General features: G+C 44.4%; 1 protein-coding gene across 2 annotated transcripts in view; it reads left to right on the forward strand.

Annotated features, from left to right (window-relative positions):
- Positions 1-21,114, forward strand: part of thrab (thyroid hormone receptor alpha b) — a 130,661-nt gene that overhangs the window by 84,898 nt on the left and 24,649 nt on the right. For both annotated transcript variants that reach the window (XM_070990343.1, XM_070990344.1), the window contains one exon: positions 16,243-16,626. In XM_070990343.1, the coding sequence (XP_070846444.1) occupies positions 16,571-16,626 (56 nt within the window). In that variant the 5' untranslated portion in view covers positions 16,243-16,570. The remainder of the gene's footprint in view (positions 1-16,242; positions 16,627-21,114) is intronic.

Below are 21,114 nucleotides of genomic sequence, written 5' to 3' on the forward strand. Positions count from 1 at the left end.
CCATTACTCATAGTTTCCACAGTGTAGCTTCAGTCTGATCACAGCAGTGAATCAGGGAGGTGCTCGTCGTGTTTGGCTTTCAGATTGAAGCTTTTTAGTATTTTCAAACTTCGCCTTCACTGTAAAGTAATGAAAAGGGGAATGGGCCTTGGTGGACTGTTGAATGTCATGTTAAATCCTGGATTGACACTCCCACCGAGGGCAGTTATGAACACATGTGCGCCAGAGAACACACACACACACACACACACACACACACACACACACACACGCTCCTGTGTTAAAGTCCTCCTGTGCTCTGAAGTGTGTTTTGCTTATTGTTGCTTCGCTTGGCTGTTTGACCTTCGCTGTGCAGAGCGATGCATGTGCAGCGTTTGACACCTGAAACCTGTTCTCACCTTCATCTGCTGAAGGGGGAAATTATCCGCTCTCACCTTAAATCTGAGTTCAACACGTGAGCGTAGGAGCCGCGTGGAGGGGAAACATAAGTGCTCACCTATGTAGGAAGGCATCTGGTGTGTAGCAGTCACATTTCTGACATGAAAAGTTTTTACTTATTCAGAAATTCTGGACTGGATTTTTAAGATGTTTTAACTTGGTTGTTAAATATTTTTCATAGCTAAACCATAAATGGCAAAATTGATTATTAGGAGTGTTATTCTGCCTCCTCTGTCTGCAGGGGATCTTTAATAAGAGCATTATGGTGTATTTTGTGCCCCACATGTCCAACAGTACATGCTCTAAACCTACACGCAGCATGCCCGTTCACATGACTTCTACGTGTTCTAATGTGGATCTTGAGTGATCACACAAATACTGTACCAACCACAGATACACTGCCATATAGCCTCAATGCTTATTTTATAGAGCCTACTCGGTCATTACGCAGATTCCAACCCACCAAGGCAGAAACACAAAGCGGAGGTGGCGGTGACGGGCCGCTGACAGCTCGCCCTGCCCTTTGCCCCTCCTCCCTCCGTCTGAGGATGCAGCGCGGCTCAGTTTCTTCAACCTTTGCACCACGTAGTATTTCATTTTGTCTCTGGAGGCGTGTGGCTGCACGCTCAATTAAGAAAATAGTGAGCGCAGGAATTAATGTGTGTTAAACGTGTGAAAGTGAGTCGAGGAGTTCTCTGCATCTCGCTCCACCGAGTCTCCGTGTGTAAAACAGCGCATTCAATTTATGAAATCATGTCGTTTAAGTAATTTACTGTGATGACAGATGATAAATTATCGACCGTATCAGCCTCACAGTGAGGAGCTTGACAGCCGGAGCCTGTCTGAACACACATCCTACAGGAGTATACCCCTCCAGACGTCACTTTAAGCTGTGATGCCGACAAAGACCTGCTAACGTTCAAAGGCATGTTTAGGCAGAGGAAAATTCACCCTGACATCCAGCCTCAAACACATTTCTAGCTCCTTTTACTGCTTCTCTCTTAATCGCTGACACAACCTGGACACGTTATGTATAGACTGCCACATGGACACAGATTTCCTCAAGTTCGCCAGAGAAATACACACTGGCGGCAAACTCCAGATGAACTCACACACTCCAGAGAAAAACATCTCTGTGGCGGACACACAGTGCCGCTTCTGTTGTCTTAGGACGGATTCTGTATGTGCTCCATCACTGTGTGTGGAACGAAAAGAAAACAAGGAGAAATAATGGAAAAGATGAGATTATTGAGTAAGTGCTTCGTTTTATTCCTCGGGGATGTTTGCAGCGAGAGCTCTAAACTCTGACAGGCTTGGCTCTTGACGCGTTCTTCCACTGCTTCTTTTTCGCCCGCTCCTCCTCTCCTTCCCGCTCTACCATTGTGTTCTGTTTCTTATCACCGTCTCGTGTTTACGAGTTGAAAAAGTGTAAACTGCCTTTCCTCCTCTTGATCTGCTCTGACACTGTTCAGATAACAAGTGGGTGTCTGAACAGTGAGGAGTGTGTTTGCAGCCCCGGACACGCCGCATGTGTGCAGCACGTGTACGGTGCTGATCGGGTGTGTGTGTAAAATGGTTTGTAAATGCTAGCCTGTGTTAGCGCTCACATGTGGGCAGCTGTACCTTGTTGTGTGTGTCTGTTGTGTATGAGGAGAGCTCAGCGCTAATCAGACCCAGGACCACACAGGCACTGCGGCGGGAGCCGTTGGGGATCGGGGCCCATGGTCCTCAGTACCCCAACCAGACTCTCTGCCAAGAAAATCACCTTCCAGCCTGTTGGCTCCACATTTTGAGGACCCCCCTCCCCTCCTCCTTTCCCACCTTCTCCTCTTTCATAGATTCTGCTGTATCCAGTCATCCAGGAAAAGATTGAGATTGTAGTGTGAGGGGGTTGTAGTCGAGGCTCAGGGGCACCCGGGGGCCTCACCAGGCCTTGTAGGCTTCATTACACCCCTGGGCGGCATGTAAGAAATGACCATGTCGGTCCTTTGTGTGAGTGTGTCTGTGATTTCTTTACAGTATGTGTTTTACTGCTCATTACAGAGGTGACAGAGATGTGGAGATGAATGGAAAGGCTTGTGGGGGGGGTGCACGGAAAAAGGTGACATGGAGTGCGTGTGTGTGTTTTCAGGTTTGTGCACACATGTGTCTTAAAAACATCTTAGCCACATTCACACACTGTAAGGTACAAGAGCAGTTAAAGGAACAGTTCGTCCCGTCCTCCGTGGTAATCAGGGATGAGTGTGTGAGGAAGAGTTTGAGTCACGTCAGACTCTAAAAATCACAGCAGATTCATGAATTCCAAAAATTGATTCTTAATGTTAATTTCATATTTCTCCTCCGTGCTTAAATGCACCGTGCTGACAAACTGGAAGACCTGGATTTGAGTGCAGCGTGCGCGTGGTGCAGTCTGGGTTAGCTGCTGTGGAGGTGGACGTTATTTTAAATCAGCTATTAATCAACAAAAGAACTGGGGCGCAATTCCAATTTTACCATTTTAATGCGGTTTTTATAATCCAGAACACAGACATGTGGACTGTGCCATACAAAGGCTGCACGGAAGCTGCTGTTTTCATGCTCGTCCCGCAGTGTTTTTTTTTTTAAAATAATACAGGAAGGTTTTACTTGTGGCTTTAGTGCAGTGCGAAAATATGAACCAGGGCTGGCAGTTCAGTTAAATATTGACAAATAAGGCAGGGAGAAATACGACAGAAGATGCAGATTTTCTATTTAATAGTTAAAATAACTGCAAACATTTGCAATAATATGGAAAAAAAAATGCTGTTTAAACATCTAATAGACACCCGCGATGCCTCCTCTGGAGTCTCGGGTCAAATGAGGCACTCTGGTGGATCAGCCAGACCCTGATGTGTACTCCCATGACTATACATCTGTACATCTGTCCTCTTTAACTGGGAGGGAGTCTGGCACAGACATGACCTGAATTACTGCCTGACGCAGCTCAGTCCTCGTTTGACAAGCTACCTGCTGGTACTGGGACCTCAAATATGTTCAGAATGGCCGCAGCGTTGTCACTGGGTGTCATCTTATATATGGTGACAGGAGGCCAGTTAGCATCGTGCATGCATGCGGTAGGCAGCGTTTAGACACATGTAGTATATTGCACAGCCTGGACCTGCTGTATCTAGGCCAGACAGCTGATGCTTTTGCCCCGTACTGAGCACAAGCTAAACAGCATGACATCAAAAGGTCAACTTAAAGTTCAAACTCACTGTTTTTTCTCTCGCCAGTGGTCACGTTTGTGCCTGTACACCAATCAGCACATGCTTACTGGCCTAATAAAGAGGCTACAAATCCTCACAGGTCCCGTCTGGATCCTGGACCTCCACCTGCAGCCGGTGCTGAAGTCACATCCGTCTGCCATGTCCACAGTTTCATAGTTTCCTTGGCTGAGCTTTATAATCAACAACTAATAAAGACCTTATGACAGAAACGCACAGAGCGGCTTCAGGAAAGAGACCAGATGAGCTGTGGGCGCCGTCTTTCTCTCCCGCGGAGCTCGACTGGCTCCATCTCAAACACAAACCTGTCCCAATTTGTTGAGGCTTTGCTATTTTTCTTGATAAATTTGCACATATTTATTTATATCATTTTATTTGTGCCCTTGTTTATGCGCCTGACGCGAGTCTGGCATGTTTTATTTGAGCTGAGGCTGGTGCCTGGATCCCAGCCCTGTTAGTAAACTGAGAAACTGAGTGCACGACACACACTGAAACACACACACACACACACACACACACACACACACACACACACACACACACAACGCTGTCTGCCAGCAACACTACATGCACGTGCACACACATGCAAACAATTGCTGCTGTTTCACAACCGCTTTGGGAGATGTGAATCTGTGAATCCGATTCTAGATGTTCTTTTAATTCAATCAATGCTTATGTGTGTCAGCACATCATAACGGCGAGGGCGTCGATGTGTTTATTTAGTTGTTTTTTTTGTGCAAAGTGTAAGATAAACAAAACAGAAGAAAATAGTTTACACATAAGGAAAATGTGAAACAGGAAAAAGTCAGATGAAAGCAACAAAATGTTTTAAAATAAAAGCGGAAACAGTCAATGAAAGTTGTTTTTCAGGAAGTCCATTAATGAATATCACGTCTTCTCAAAGTCGTATGGTTTCTTTTAACTGCTAATTTTTTTTTTATTTTTTTTTTTTCACTGAGCGACATCATTTGAAACACCAGAGTTGTTTTTGTGGGTTTTTCTAGAACATAAACAAACGTTTGGTAGCGAGACAACCGACAATTACATCTTTTTCCTTGTTCAGTCGGAAACGCAGCGATGGTTCCTGTCTCGGGGGTTTCCCTGTCGCTCCATCCCTAATCTGGGAGAAGGAGACCTCTCCCCGGGCTGTTGGCATGGTAACGGCACCTGTATGGGTGCAGCAGGGAGATGAAGTCAGGGAGGGAGGGAGGAGGGCAGAGCACAGTGATTGCCCAGATTGCTGGCACAGTTGGACAAAGTTACCCATGCAGTCGCTGTGTGTGCGCGTGCGTGCATGCATGCAGGTGTGTGCGTATGCAAGCAAACACACACACACACACACACACACACACACACACATACACACATAGTGATGCTGCAGGATAGGCTCAGGGCCCACACACACACACACAAACACACATTTCCTCTTACCTGTTGTGTTAGCATCGCCAGCTCAATCTCCCTAATGTTGGATGCACATGCAAGTACACACTCACACACATATTAACAATATAATACAAATACACACACACACACACACACACACACACACACACACACACACACACACACACACACACACACACACACACACAGAAAGTGGAATTCCCTGCTCTGCCAGCCCATCTAATTATACCAGCTTCACAGGCTGACACACACTCGCACCTTTCCCTCTTTCTCAGAATGAAATGTGGCATGGCCGCTGCTGCCTCCAAACATTTGCGCCCACACGGGGATTCAGTCTCCGAGGCAGCATAACTTGCATGCGTGTGCTCGGGCATCCTTTCAGGTTGAGAGACTCTGTGACCTTTAAACCACTTAAATCTTCTGCTTAAAGCAGCTCGCTCTTACGTGGATCCTGCGTGTGTTACCGTTAGGTGTGACTTGTTTTTTGTTTTTAAACAGCCAGCGTTGTTAAAGAGGTTGATGTCATATATGTTGTTATGCTGTAGAAACCCCTCCTTAGGAAGACCCTGTAACTTTTTATCCTCCAAAGCAGTCAGAAGTCAAAATAGTCCTTTGTTATCTTGTTACAATTAGACACTTCCATTAGCTGTGAGGAAATGAACAAGTGTGGGGAAGTGGACATCTCCAGGAAAACAATCGGGAAAGCACGCACACACACACACACACACACACACACACACACACACACACACATGCACACGCACACACACAGCCTCTAACATTTTCACACAGAGTGCAGTTTTTCTTAAGGTGGGCTGACGAGGAAACAAGGCGGGAGAGCCATCTGACTGTGTTCGCTGGAGTTTGGTGAGAAGAGTTCAGGGTTAGCGGAGGTTGAAAAATCCACGTGGAGCTGAAGGAGAGGCAGCGACCCACAGGTAGACAGACTGGTCTAAAAAAAACTAACCTAAAGCTATGGAGCTCTGCGGCGTTCACTGGCCGACCTTAAGAAGAAGAATAAGAAACCAGCAAAACTGCCAGTGGGGGAAAAGAGAAGAAGTGAAAAAAAGAGAAGTGAGCTGGATTTGTTTTCCAAATGCAGTCACATTCTTGGCAGCACCTTAGCTTGTCCTTGCCAAAGGAGGGTGGGAAGACGAGGGATGAGAGAGGTAGAAAGAGAAAGAGCAGATTGTTTTTCTTTTTTCCCCTTTTTGCTCACTGCCTTAGTAGATTAAAAGTTAATATGTTAACATTATCTATAGATGTACTTTAATCTTTGTCCTTGGCTCACATTGGCCATAAGCAGGCACATGAGGGTTTGTTATCTTTTTCCATGTACAGAGGTCTGAAAGTATACATTGCCTCATTTAACCCCTCCTGACAAATGTACCAACTTGTGTTTAGTCTCAGGAATTACACAAACCGGTCACAGAATGTTCTGGGGTATTACTCCACTGTCTTCAGCCCACTGTCTCTGGGCCTTTATGAATCAATCCAGCATACTTTTATTTTTCTCTGTCGCCTTTAATGCATGTGAAAATTGCTGCTATGGTCTGCATTAGGCTATCGTTTTTTAAAAGGTTTTTAAAATCCAGAAATGATAGCTGTAAAGTAGCATACTGCAGATCGCAGCCATCTGATGAATCTGTGTTAGATTGTGCTGGGCAGAAGCATTCAGCTCTGCATTTCAATACAGAAATATTCCTGTAAACAGTCACAATAACAGAGCTTTGAATGTGGTTCTCCGGTCGGACAAATGGTGAAACACTGTCCAGTATCAAAACAATTTGTTAAATAATTGTTAAATTGACTAACAGGAAACAAATAGGCAGCAATTTTGTCAACTGATTAATGGTTGTATGGATGTAAATGTTTCCACTTTTCTATGGTTGTAAGCTAAATATATTTCCATTTTGGACAGCTGGTTGAACAAAACAAGCAATTTAAAGATGTCGCCGTGGGCTCTGGGAACTGATGGCCATTTTTCACTGGTGTCAGACATTTTAAAGGCTAAATTAAATCTAATAACCGAAAGAAAATAATTGACACATTAACTGAAAATGAATATAATCATTAGCTAGAACCTTTGTATTGTTTATATGCAACATTAAAGAATGCACAAATGGAAAAAATGGGGTGAACACAACATCTGTTTATATCAGCCTGTCATGATGCTACTCGTTAACATTTACATTTTGTTTGTCGTGATGGGAAAAGAAAACGTTCAGAATGAGCGACTTTGTAATGCTGGGAGGGAAGATGGAGAAGCTGGCAGCACCATTAGTTGCAGGGCCCTTCAAGTATGCAGATGTCATTTGCAGATTTATGTCTTTGACTGCTCATCAGTGCCAGGCGCCAGTCAGCTCCGCCGAGATGTGCCATTGGCTTTCCCCTTAGACAGCAATTGGTGATGAGCAACGCGGCTAAGTCCGAACTGTGTGGCCCTGCTCGGTGTCTGAACGCCGTGCTGTCACTGGGTGAACACTGGTGTGAGTGTCATTCAGACGGCCTCTTCTGGACAAACAGAGGCTTTTGAAAGAGTTCCAGTCTGCTGTTAGTAAGCGGAGCAGCTCATCTGTACGTATCCGTCAGCTTTCCTCAGTCTGTACTCGCTGTCCTGTTTCTACATCTTTGGGCTTTGCTGCAATCATGGATGGATTATGAGAAAATGGGCCCCTGGGCACAGAGGTCTAAAAGACCCCTCCTACCACAGACAGGAGTAAGACGCCCTCACCGAAAGAGTAGTGCTTTTGTGTCTGTATGTGGCCGTTTCTGTGTCTTTGTAGTTGCTTTCCGTCCCTCTGTGGTTATTTTTTATATCTTTATAGTCTTTTTTCATTCTTTGATAGTCGTTTTGTGTCTCTCTGTCTTCGTTTTGTGTCCCTCTGTGTTTTTTTTGGCACCTCTTCATGGTCATTTTGCGTCTTTTTGTAGTTGCTTTGTGTGTCTTTGTGGTTGTTTAGCATCTTTTTGTTGTTGTTTTGTGTGTCATTGTGGTCACTTTGCATCTTTTTGTGTTCACTCTGTGTCTTTATAGAGTTGTTTTGTCTATTTATGTAGTCATTTGATTGATTTTGTTGATGCACGTCATTTCCTATGATGAAGCCCAACAAGTGCTACTTTTAAGATGTTCTTTTGACACATTATGAACATAAAATGGTGCAGCCATTGTCCTACAACTGACACTGATCAAACTTTCCAATCAGCACTGCTCATTTAGATGCTGTGCAACCACTAGATAATTAAAAAAAAGAAAGGTTTATGTCTCCCAGTACGCAAATCTGCATCCATTTGCTCATTCACTGTGCAAATAAATAAAACTGTCCCATCCATAGTTGCATTGTTTATGTAGCATGAGCAATTTTTGCATGATGTTAATCAGGGTGAAAAAGTAAGTGATCCGTCTTCAGCTTTCTCAGGGGTTTTGTTTTACAAGCCTTATCGTCTTTATCATTATTAGTTTTGAAAGTGGCAAGCAGAGAGTTTACAAGAGCCAAACTGTGAGGTGGAGACAGCTGGAGAAGTGATGACGTAAAATACATCAGAAAGATCAGAAACAGGGTTAAAGAAAGAGAAACGAGAAAAGAAAATTGATGAAAAGGACAGATAAGGCTGAAAGAGTAAGAGAAACAGCAATGGCAACAAAATCATTGTCTACCTACTATGTACTATTTGTCCTTGGCTGGTGCAGACGTATCTATATACACACACACCCAAACACACATGCCGAGCATGCAAACAGAATAAGAAACACAGTGTTACCAGCGGAGTCAGGGTAGGACACTATGTTCCCATTTTCAGCTCGGCAACACTGAGGGATTTAGTGTGTGTGCTATATGAAGGCTTATAGATACACACAGAGAAAGGAGGGCTATTTGAAAAAATGTGTTGTTGTAACAAACACCCTGCTGTTACATGCAAGCCGAAGAATGTGTCAGAATTTGAAGGAACCGTTGTTTGCTTGTTTGACATCTACATTTGAGGCGAGCTGAGCGTTGCTGATCGAAGCTCATGGGCTCAGTGTCGAAGTAGGTCAAAGTTCAAACCGTTTGAAACCAGAGATCCATGTCTGAGCTTCTTTCCTGAGCAGTTTCCTGCAGCAGACGCAGCTCGCTGCTGAGTCAGGTGTTGCTGCTCCCTTCATCATAAATAAATGGATGTATGCAGGTACTAAGTAGTTTGTCATTTTCTCCAGCACCCGACAAACACGAAGGCTGATTTCACCGCTTTTGTATACACATGTAAGCTGAACATTATTTTTTTGTGTATGCAGACGTCTGTGCACACTCAAAGCCACAAGGTCACATTAGGAAAAGTGGCCGTATAGATAGCATTTAGCCGCTTTGCCGTGACCTACTACCACCTATTAATAATCCCCTGACAGTAATTAGCCTGGCGAGGGAGCGAGCAGAGGTGTAGCATGAAACACAATCTCTTTGCCTTTGAGTACTTGCGACCCGAGGGTACTAACACCCACCTCCCCCCTTCCACCTCCATTTCTTCCATGATCAGACTGCGTGCACCACATCAACAACTCGGCCTGGCCCTGTTCCATTACTTAACCACTAATTGCTCAGGCCACCCTTGGGAGTCAGGAGCACTGACCCTACGTCTGCTGTCATGGTGTGAATTCTAACAAGGGTTCTCCTGAGAAGCTTAGGGGCTGAACTTTGCTCGCTGCAGCCGAGCACGCGTGCACTTTCTTCTAATGCACTAACGCAGCAGTTACATTATACCTTTCATGGGGAAAGAAATATTCCTTCCTCTTTCGAATTCTTATGTGGGTTTTGTAGATTAACTCTTGGTGTATTTTAAATGAAAAGAGCAGCAAAGTGTGGTTCAGTGTAAAAGAAATTAACACGTCTGAGCTGACATGTGATCCGCTGCGTGCCGGAACTCGCCAGCAGCTGCAAGAAGCATGTTGTAGCCCTGAGAGGCATCTCGTGGACTTGACTGCCCCCCTTAAAGTTGATGATTGAAATAATTGGTCAGTGAGCTGAAAGTTTTCAGTAGTTAGTGTGCGACTGATTCTTAAATGAACTGAAAGAGCCAAAGTGGCGGGAATCAGCTGAGCGTTCTTCTCGTTCTTTCGGCACTGAAGCAATTAGCAAATAAAGTCAAGTCTCAAGTAAGTTTTGTGCATCTTGTTTTACAGACATTTCCGTAGATAAACTGTCGTCAGCTCTGGCTAACGTGTCGCTTCGTCTCATTAACTGTACCATCTCCATCTGTCTTGGTGAACCGGATCATGAATCATGTTTGATTTGAGCCCGCTTGTGGGTGGCTCATGCTATAGCAGTTGTTATGGAAATTTCTTAAACCACTCATTTTTTTTTTTTATCCCGTGAAGACTCACTGAGAGCAACTCCTCTTCACACCATATGGACTGGAGGCTCGAGATGGGAAAGGTTCCCGTCTTGTGATGGTTGTGTAACTGCGCTGTTGGTCGTGAAGGATAAGAAATCCGCTGCATTGACGGTATAACACTACAGCAAGTGGATCTGGGTTTAATTACAGACTAAACCAATTAACAGACTTGGGCTGTCGGGTGGCATCTGCGCTGGCTTGGTTTGGCAGCTCTGCTTTAGAAAGTTTCCCAGTTGTTATTCGACTGGGATGTTGATGCCTTCTTGTGTGTATAGGAGCAGTGACTCACTCACACTTGGCCCACATTCCTAAGCCCAGAACTGGATTTGATTCTTGAACTGTTTGAAGGGGGAAGTCACTCTTGCAGGTTGGTTTTCAAACAGTCCTTCCAAACTTTGGATCGGTTATGCAGCACACGTCCAAGGCAACAAATCCGAAAACCTGCCCTTCATAGGTGCTCTTCACTCCCCATGCTGTTTCTGCTAATGGTGTCAGTATTACAGCTCACCAACTATCAAAGCGCCTCTTCCCTCATGAGTTCCTAAATATTGAGCTCGCTATCATGAGCTCCGTTCCTAAATATTGTTTCAGTTCCCCTTTTGCTTTGATGATACTTTCAAGTGATTTTTCTCTATCAAAGCACAATCCAGACATCCTTGGACTTAATCATTTCTTCCCATTGCAGAGTTACATTTCACAGTGGCCTGCTTTATACTAAAGAATTCACCCAGCTCTTTTTTGTCCTCACTTTCTGAAGAACAGAGGGACATCGATCTCTCTGGCCTGGAACAGAGGAGAAAGAAAGCAGGTCATGTTTAATTAATTCTGAGCTTCTCCAGGCATCAACATGCATTCACTAGTTATTCTTTTGATGCATTTTAAAGGCCGTATTTCAGAGCGTGCAATTAAAGGTGAACCCTGCTCGAGGGAAAATGCCAGTTTTTGCAGGCCCAATTAAAATTTGGAAGCTGTCTTGGATGGGGAGAGATTCAAGGTGCGTGTGTGTGGAGACATTATTGTAAAGACTCTGAGAACTTACATGTTGGAATGCATTTTCACAGAAAATGTCGTACTTTTCAAGTCCACATTTGATTGCAAACCACTAATTTGATTCCTGCTCTGAGCAAGTTCTTGAGTGTGCCGCCGCAGCTTTTCAGATGTTGTCTTGCACATTGAAAATGATGAATGTTACAGCGCATATGCAGAAAAGTCTATACTCCTCTGTGTCTGTACTCTTATATTTGTGCATTCAAGTTGATAAGAACTGAAACTGTCTATATGCAAATGCACAACATACTGTACTGCTTATTTGTGGGAGTGATACCTTGGCTTTGGTGATTGGTCCTTACAGCCTTTCCAGTCACATTATCCTTGTTATATTAAAATATGGCTAAATTCTGCTTGGTGCTGTTGCCCTCCCTGTGGCAAATGAGGAAACTGGATGCTTTCAGGGCCACCTTTAAAGCATAAAGTGGACTAATGTTTGAAACACAGGCTCATGCTGTGTAACAGCACGGATGTCCTCGCAGAGACCCTTTTGCAGCTGCACACATTTTCACTTGTCAGAGTAGGAAAAGCACAAGTGTGAATCTTAACAGTAATGATGGCTCCGTTCCATTAAGTGTCCCAGTAAGCCGTGTTAGTGAGTGAGCATGCACGATGTGGGAGCCCTGGTACGGGCTCACCTGAATGGAATGCAGGCATCATTAGCGTTTCCACCTGTGCTTTTCTGCTTTGACGAGTCGAACCGTGAAAAGGCTCGATTGAATCCAGCCGGGGATCTTTGCTGCATGTCATCCCTCTCTGTCCCACATTTCCTGTCTGCTCCTCTGCCTTCCGCTATCAAACAAAAGCCTCCATTGGAAGGTTACCCAAGAGCATATTCCATTAAAGCAGTTCATCACCTATTTAAATGAAGGAATCACACGTTATTATACATGATTTCCTTATAGGATCTCAGCGTGAGCTGCATGTTCACATTTTATTGCTCACTGATGTGCACAGACCATAAATGGCTCTGTAATAAATCTGAAGCTGATACTGTACGTGTACAATCTCAGACATTTATCTATATATGCACATTGGAGCTCAAAACAGGCTGAACGCCCTAAATCTGCCTTTTGACACTCCCTGTTCTCTTCCTGTTATTTGTCTTCGAGCTCTGATAAGTGAGTTTATTTTGTCTCCGTTCCAACAGGGACCTAAATCAAGTCTTTCTTTTACCTTTCATCGGCTTTACCTCAGTGTCCCGCTCCACAAAGTGCTCTACATATTATCTCAATCTCACTTTCTTTCTGTGCGTCTTACTTTCTCTTCATCTCCTCTCTTTCTCACCGCCTTCCCTCAGCTCAAGTATGCTATGTACTCAGATGCCCCAGACCACTGTGTTTTCATGCCCTGACCTTGGATATAGAGGATATTTATAGGGGCATAACATCCTGGGCGGGAGCACAGGCAAATGAGTACATACAAGGACACAGTAATTCAGAAAAGAGCGATGTTTTCTAAGAAGATTTAACTGCTTTGTTCTTTTTCTGGAAGTAATGTGACGCAGTGTTACATGTTTCATGACTTTGTTATGAGATTTGACATCCTGGTTATTTTTCTTCTCCACAACTTTGAAGAAAGGCTGCAAACACGAGCTAGAGAAGCTGCTGATGACCCAGCAGGTGGAGTCCACGCTGATGTTCGCAAGCTAGGCTAACTAGCCTCCGCTTGGAAAGCAGCTAGCTTCCACTTTATGTGTGGAATACAAGCTTTACAGTCTGGTCTTCCTAAATGTTGAATACTGCAACGAGACTGAACACAACCAATACTATGTGAGGCTGTTCAGAAACACCTGTTATCAGCGTTCATCTGTACAGGACTATGACACGGTCCAGTCAGTGGCGCATTGCGGAAACCAACAGCATGTCTCCCACCAACGCCGGCCCTCGGAGGTCAGTAAACTGCTCCCACGGGAAACAACCCACACAGAGGCTTGAAGCTTAGATGCTGTTTCCACAAATATGTCCATAAACTGTTTTAGCCTCTTTTAAAAAAGGAAAAATATGCACAGCAGCTGCGGCATCGTGACGGTTTATGTTTCCTCACACAAAAAGTGAGGAAGAGAAATGTAGGCCTACCTCAGCCCGTTGTGACCGCACAGCCCGGCTATTTCTGCTTTCACGGGAGATAATGAAGAGGAAGAGGTCAACCTCCGGGTCGTAAAAGATGTTTTTCTCGCTAATATTTCCATGTTTCTTCAAATGAGGTGGGACACGAGTTCATTTATTTGCTAATACTTGGAGCTAATTTCAGTTGCTAAACAAACAATGGGCCCGCTTTTCGCACCCGTCCTCTCTGCCCCAGCGTGAGAAACAACCAAGTGTTTGTGTTACGAACACGAACAGCAGCACTGAAGCTAGTGTCACTCGTAGCATCAGTCAATATGATAGAGAGAAGATCGTTCATAAAGCGCAGTCCATTCACGGTATGCCTCTGGGTTAATATCATCACCGCTCCACGTTCAGCGGCAGCCGCTTGTTTGTGTGCACATTGTATGTGTGAGTGTGCTCAAGTGCACGCTTGAGAAACCGTGTTTGTTTACAGTGAATAAGCTCCTGTCAATGGACACATAATAAATGGCTATAAGATCTCAGAGATGGCTGTTTATGATGTCCGAGATGGTCCTTGGCTGATGTTGGTTGTACAACGTGCAGCGATGAGTGAAAAGCCGGTCACCCCCTCATCATCCTCGATGTCCCTTGGTTGCACTTTTCGTCTCAATCTTTTGATGAGGCATAAATGCAAAGCTTTCTAAGCTTATACAAAGCTTTTCAACACTATGAAGGTTGCAGCACTTGATGAACCTGAGTGTGATTTCAGTCGGCGTGTTTTTACACTTGCAGATTCAGTCACTAGAAAGTGGCACCATTTAATCATAAATTCAGCAATTTAAGCAGGTGTCAGTGCTTTAAGGTCTCCACTCCTCTGAACCAATGAATTCTGTTCAATTACCTTTCAAGTTCTCAAATACATGTGCAGTTTCTTTTATGAATCAAAAATGTTCTGTCAGTGAAAAGAGTTTAATTGTAGGGCTGCAACCAATTAATTTTACATTTGGATTATTTTAATTATACATTAATCTGCTAGAAATGATCAAATAAAAAAATATAAAGTAACAAAAGAAATTCATCATTAGGATGCCTCAGAGCTCAATCTTGAATTAGCTTGCTTTAAACTGCAAAGAGATTCATTGCATAATGACAGAAAACATAGAAAACCAGCAAATCCTCACATTTGACCAGCTAAAGTTTGTCATGATTGCTTACAAAATTGCCTTAACAGCTATCAAAGCTGTTGTCTGAAAGCTGTTAATGCATCAATCAAAGTCTAAACACTGTAAATACGCGGTGTGGTAAATTTTATTGAGACGATTATTATTTTCTGAGATGCCATCAGCGTCAGTCAGAGGGTTTTTGGGTGGGAATTAGACTCCTCCTGCTGCAGCGTGTGTGTAGGTGATGAAACACTCATTTGCCTGCAGAGAAAGGTTGTTTTGAATGTGGCCTGTAATCTCTCTATTAGCAGTAAAAGCAATAATAATATCAGTCATGTCTAAAGACATTCTCATGCCCTATCCCACTGTTCCGGATTAGAAAGCCATTGAGCCAGGGATTAGCGGAGGGAGGAATAAAGCCTTCCTTGGACAACAGAGGAGGGAGGCAGGGGCTAATGGATCAAGACCCTTCGAGTCCTCACTCAGACTCTCACACACACATGCACACACACACACACACAAACATACAGCCTTTCATGCAGATTCAGCTGCTCGTCGTAATGCTGCTTAACCTTGCATAAGAGGTGACATTCCGTAAGCAGTTTTCCAGGAACTATCCGGTTGTAGCAGCACAGTTTAGGGTGACAGAGTTTCCAGGCCATTGTATCCAGTCTTAAGTTGGTGTGTGAGGAATGTCTCTTTCTGTCCTTTACTGCGCCAGTTGTCTGCATCCATGCATGTCATGTGTTGTGAGTAGATAAACAATGTCCAGTGGAATCTTCCTTGAATTAGCCTGTCGAGCTAGTGCTCAGTAAAGGATGAAATAAAGCAACAACTCGGGGATCGGGTCAGGTTTGGGTCTCAGATCTGGAGCTACCTGTCAGATTACCAGACAGGTAGCTGCCAGACTTTGTATCACAGGGACAAAAGCATGAGAGTCTGTGATGCTAAAGCAGAAACGTCTTAATCTAACTGAACACTCAGCATGTGAAACTTTGACTCGCTAAGAAAGATGAACCTCACAAAGGCTCAGAGAAAGTGCGTCGACCGGTGTGCTGGGATGAACGCAGCGCAAGGTGGTGCAATGTGTAGAGGGTCTTCAGGATGCTGGACCTCATTAGGTTCTATTTTGCTTTCATTTTTGTTGACGAGACCTTTATAAATGCCTGATGAAAGAGATTTGTGGTGTATGAAGGGAAGCAGCAGCATTGCTGTGTGATGAGAGAGGCGGTTCAGGCTGCAAGTCGTGATTTTCATTAATGTGCTGATTATTTTCTCAATTACACCGTAAAAAACGCTCATTACAGCCTCCCAGTGTCTCATCCCGACATGTTCAGTTTACTGTCAGAAAGGACTGAGAAAACCAGCAAATATTCAGAGTTGGAACCAGTGAATTTTTGGCTGTTTTCCTGAAAGAAACGACGTAACTAAACTGTTAGGTAGCTGCCAATTAATTTTCTGCCGGTAATGGAATGGTCTCAGCTGTAGAGGTGGTGTATTCTGACTGTTTCCTTTATTCTCTTCCAGACTGGATCCCTCTCCACCCTCCCCACCCCTGAGACTGACATCCACCTCCAGCCCCGGCCCCCTGCCTGCAGACTTAGCCCAGCAGGACCTACGACATCGTCCACACCTTGCAGTTTGACACCGAGCCGCACCGCACCAACCTCGCAGGGGGTCGACTCCATCTGGAGACCCCCCCCAGTCCCCCCCGCCTTCCTCCCAAAACTCCAGGGACGGGACCCTGTCATGTTCCACTGACTGACCCCTCCCGACTGGCGAATGACAAGTGTGCATCCGAGGGTGGGGCTTGCCTCAGTCTCTCATGATTGGCTGCTGGATGGAATTAAGGTGAATGGAACACGTTCCCAAGGAGCAGGACCCTAACCCATCAGAGGGAGAAGAGAAACGGTGAGTGGGACGCCGTTTTCTTCCTCTTTTCATAGCAGACCAAATCAAAATCACAATCAAATTCCTCTCTCCCTCTTATTGAAAGCCATCCACGGACTGGTCCTTTACTGAGGTGAATATATCCCTGAAATGAGGCACAGTTGGCTTGCTGTTATCGTGTAATGTCGTTAGGTACGGAGGAGGTTTTCTGAGGACATCCAACAGGGAATCTTTGTTTTTCAGTCTCTTTTATCGTCTAAATCTCTCATGGTGCTCTCTGTTTTTACGTCTCTGGGCCATTTTTACAGACAAGCTAAACAACGAAACCCCCCCACCACCACTCTCTTCCTCTCTTCTGAATTGTTTTCAGAGAACTAGCCCTATAGCTACATCTGACCCCGACGCTTGCCCCCCACCCCCCACCCCCCCCTCCCTCCTGCATTTCTTGAGGAGCACAGCCTTCAGACCGGCTGAACACAAACAAACACACCACTGTTTAAGCCCCTTGTCATTAATGAAAACATAATATTAGTGGAATGGAGCCTCTCTCATAGTGCTGTTGCGAGAGGAAGGGGCCCTCTGTGTGGAATAGGCCTCTGGTAAAGGGGAGGGGGCTCAACAGTCAAGACAAATCTGCTCTGGCTTTGAGTTCAGCTCATGCACAAACAGTCACACTTCATATAAGGTGCACACATTCACATTAACCAGTTGTTTGTTAGCGTGCTTGCTTGTAGCATATTGCCTCATTCTGGCAGTTAGAGTCATTAAGAGTTAGTTTATTAAGATTATGATTCATCTACAACAACTTCCTAATACGACATTATGAAGATATATGTATAATATGCACGGCAACAAGCAGCTCATCCATGGTGGTTATGTGAACTTAATGTGAACGTATTCCAGCCGTCTGCGATCATTTTAGGCGACATTATTTCTGTTAGAGTGTTTGTGTAGGAAGATCACAGCAGCTTCTGTTTACTCACACCGTGTTCTCACTTTGTTTAATCTTTATTGAGCGTCTGAGGAGGTTGTTGAGGAAGTAAACAGTCCGAGCAGCCTTTCACCAGAAGCCGACCGACACCGCTGTGACAAGTGACCTGTTTGCTGCTGAAATGATTAAAACATGAAGTGAGATTGTTTTTGTTTTGTATTTACTATTTTCGGGTGAGGAAGAAGTAGACAGGAGGAGCAGCATGAGTCTGTGTTACTATGACCATGTGGAGGGACGCGCTGGCTGTCCAGAGCACGGCATTAGATTCCCCTCTCTGTGTCTCCATGTGCCGTATTACAAGCTCGCGCTAAGAAAGTCAATCCAGCGGAGCCTGGATGGATTCCTCAGCTAACACAGACACCTGTCAGGAGATTAACAGCTCTGCTGCCGGGGGACGGGGACAGTTGGTGTGGTCATGGATGCAGGAGCCTGTGCGCTGGCCTTCCTGTTTCACTTGACATGTTTGGATGTAAATATTGTGCGTATGTTGCAACACGTGCACCAGGTGCTGGCTGCAGCGCTCGGCACCTCCCGGATAATTAAAAGCACGAGGAATGAAGCTCTGGAGGCTTCAGACTGGACGGGTTGCGAGTCAGATAGCAGCTCTGTGTTCGACATGACGGTGGATTCCATTAAACTTCTGCCCCTCCCTTCATGTTGACAGGCTGTTGTTTTGAACTGGTCGGGCTCTTTGAAGAGATGCTATGGTTACCAGCATGCAGGCAGAGAATAGAGCACCTGTACCTGCGGACTGAAGATCGTTTGATGTGGATTTTTCAGCTTTTACATAAACATGACAGATTCTTTGACAGTGAAATATTAAGATAATGTTTTCCTTTGCAGTCTGATTTTCATTCAGGGCACTCTGTTTTCCCTAAAACCACAAAAGTTTGATGCCATATTTGCTTCGTATTCTTCGGCTCATTAAGATGCGTGGATTGTTGTAGGAGTTCAGGTCAAACTCAGATGTGTCGTCGCAGTTTGCGTCACTTGCACTAACATGTCACTGCAGCTGATGCAAGGCTGCTTGCACCGTGTTGCATGAACAGTGGCAAAGGCTTGCGCCATAGTGCGGCGCGTGGTTCGCTGCATCCAGGAATCTTTGATCAGATCACAGTGCTCCGCTCTGCTCGGGGCGGCAGTCCTGTTGGTGCTATGAAGATAAACCCAATGACATGAAGTGATTTGAATGACTTGCTGCATTTGTACATAATGTTATTTCTCCGCTTCCATTTCCATCTTTTAACCTTTCAGACGGGCGATCAGCGCTAATCAGACTTTCAGATTCACCACAGGTTTGAGCTGCATCGCTCAGCTATAAATTGCATCAGATGGGTCATAATAACTCCAAGTACCTGCGTCAGGGAACACACTCATACCTTTCTCTGCTTCCAGAGAGAGGAGGCTCAACCTACTGCAGACATAAGTAGGAAAAATAGGGACAGAACTATAAAAAGCATTGCATCCAGGCACAAAGGGAGATATTATGGTTCTTTTTCAAGCCATGTATTTATCTAAAATGTCTTTGCTGTCTCGACCCTCTGTGTGTTTTCCTTCTTACTGATGGTAATGTCGACCACAGCTCTTGTGTCTGTGGTGATCAGATTCCCTGCCCCGCCATGCTACACTGCAGTACGTATGGATGGGATGTCCTGTCATGCCCGCCTTAAAGACATTGTTAATTGCACTCTTGCTATGGATTTTATGACTCATTACATTACTGGTGCTTTGTCTGGTGGGGATTTAGATACCAAGCTTTGAAACTCAATGAATGCCATCAGGTTGAACAGAAAGGGAGTTACTGTACATAGCGGTGTGTCTGCCAGTTAATGAAGGTAATTACTTCATATGTTCTCTATGGCATGTGTGGGTGTGCCTGTACTGTATGTGCTCTAAGGCTGCTGGAGTCTAACAATAATCATAATCACTATGAGTATTCTGTAGTTATATGGTTTTATATGTTATATTTATTCTATTTAGTCAATACTTACATCATGATTATTTAACACGATTGTTCATTGACAAAAACTTAATCTGAAAGTCTTCTTTGGTATATGAAATGTTAGAAAAGACCTCTGAAATGCAACTCCAAGGACCGTTACTGTAATAGCACCAGTAGATAAATCCAGTAAGTTGGATTTATAACACGACAGAACAAGAGCATCGCTGTGAAACAGAAAACAGCACATGAATCGTTTTAATCGGACTCGCGCCGCCCTAATGTGCTGGTGCGTACTTAAACCTGCTGGTTTGAGCACAGTGACATAAATACCTGCAGGTTTAAATGCCGTTATTAGCTGGAAGGTAAATTGTGATGATCTTCACACAGTTTGATCTTCACCTGCGTCAGATCTCTGCGACCTCAGTGAATGTGCTGATCCCCAGTTAAACGTGTCACACATGTGAAAGAGAAGCAGCCATCTTTACATTAACTGACAGCGTTTGTGTGTGTGGGTGCCAGTCAGTGATCAGCCAGCGCTCACCTCTGCTAATCAGAGTGATTTCAGTGTTCTCCAGCAGGACTCTCAACAGCTGTGACAGCATTTAAAGAGAGAGAGAGCGAAGCTGGGCGGACCTGCGTTCATTTTCATTCAACAGAAACTCTCTAAAATCAACTCTGTAAACTCTCTCGCCCTTTTCTGAATAATTCACATCATTTGCATTGTCAAAACGACAAATATTTTTTTTATGTGTGTTTCTGCACATGAATGTGAGGTCTTTTTAAAAATTAATCTTGTTACTGTGTTGCCTTCTTCCCTTTTGTGCACTAACTTGTAAATAATTCAGCGGTTGTTCAGTTTTAGGGATTTGTTTTTAATGAAATATTCACTCGAGGGCGTGCATATGGTTTGATTATCGCTGGATTATTTTAGAAAAGTATAGAATAGACTGTACGGATGCAAAATGCACGCAGTTGAGGAGCTAAATACAGGCTAAATGTAGTAATTTAGTCTATAAAATCTTTTTTTGAGCTCCGTACTACAGGATGTAACGAGCTGCATACGTTTGAGGATCAAGCTCCGTGTTTATTATTAGTTATGTGTGGGTTGCTGTACACTGGTGTGTTTGAGCAGAGGGAGTTGTCTTGCTTTCACTCAGTGGCATGCTATAACCCCCTCTCGCTCAGCCTGTAATTTAGACGGTGGCGGGACACATGAGGGAACAAAGTGTCCATTAGCGCTGGATGTATAGGACAGGACAGACACAGCTGTAGGCCTGCAGCATGCACGCTGAACAATAGGCTACTGTGGCCCATTAAGCATCGGACAGGGAGTCTCATTCAGACAGCGTTATGGATATAATTGTCTGGACTGTTGTGAGAGTCTTTGTGTTGTCCTGTCTGTTTAAGGAGCATGCGCTTCAAAGCAGGTGCTCCTCAGTCGTCCACAACTGGCTGAAAGAACAGAAGACATATTTTCTGACCTCTGTGTTTTATATTTGTATGCAATTTCAGTTCACTTATCTTTTATGGTTCCCGTGCTGCGAAGAAAGTTTCAAACCCTGTAAGAAGACCAAAA

Source organism: Chaetodon trifascialis, chromosome 21 (assembly GCF_039877785.1).
Source record: "Chaetodon trifascialis isolate fChaTrf1 chromosome 21, fChaTrf1.hap1, whole genome shotgun sequence".
Lineage (NCBI taxonomy): Eukaryota > Metazoa > Chordata > Actinopteri > Chaetodontiformes > Chaetodontidae > Chaetodon > Chaetodon trifascialis.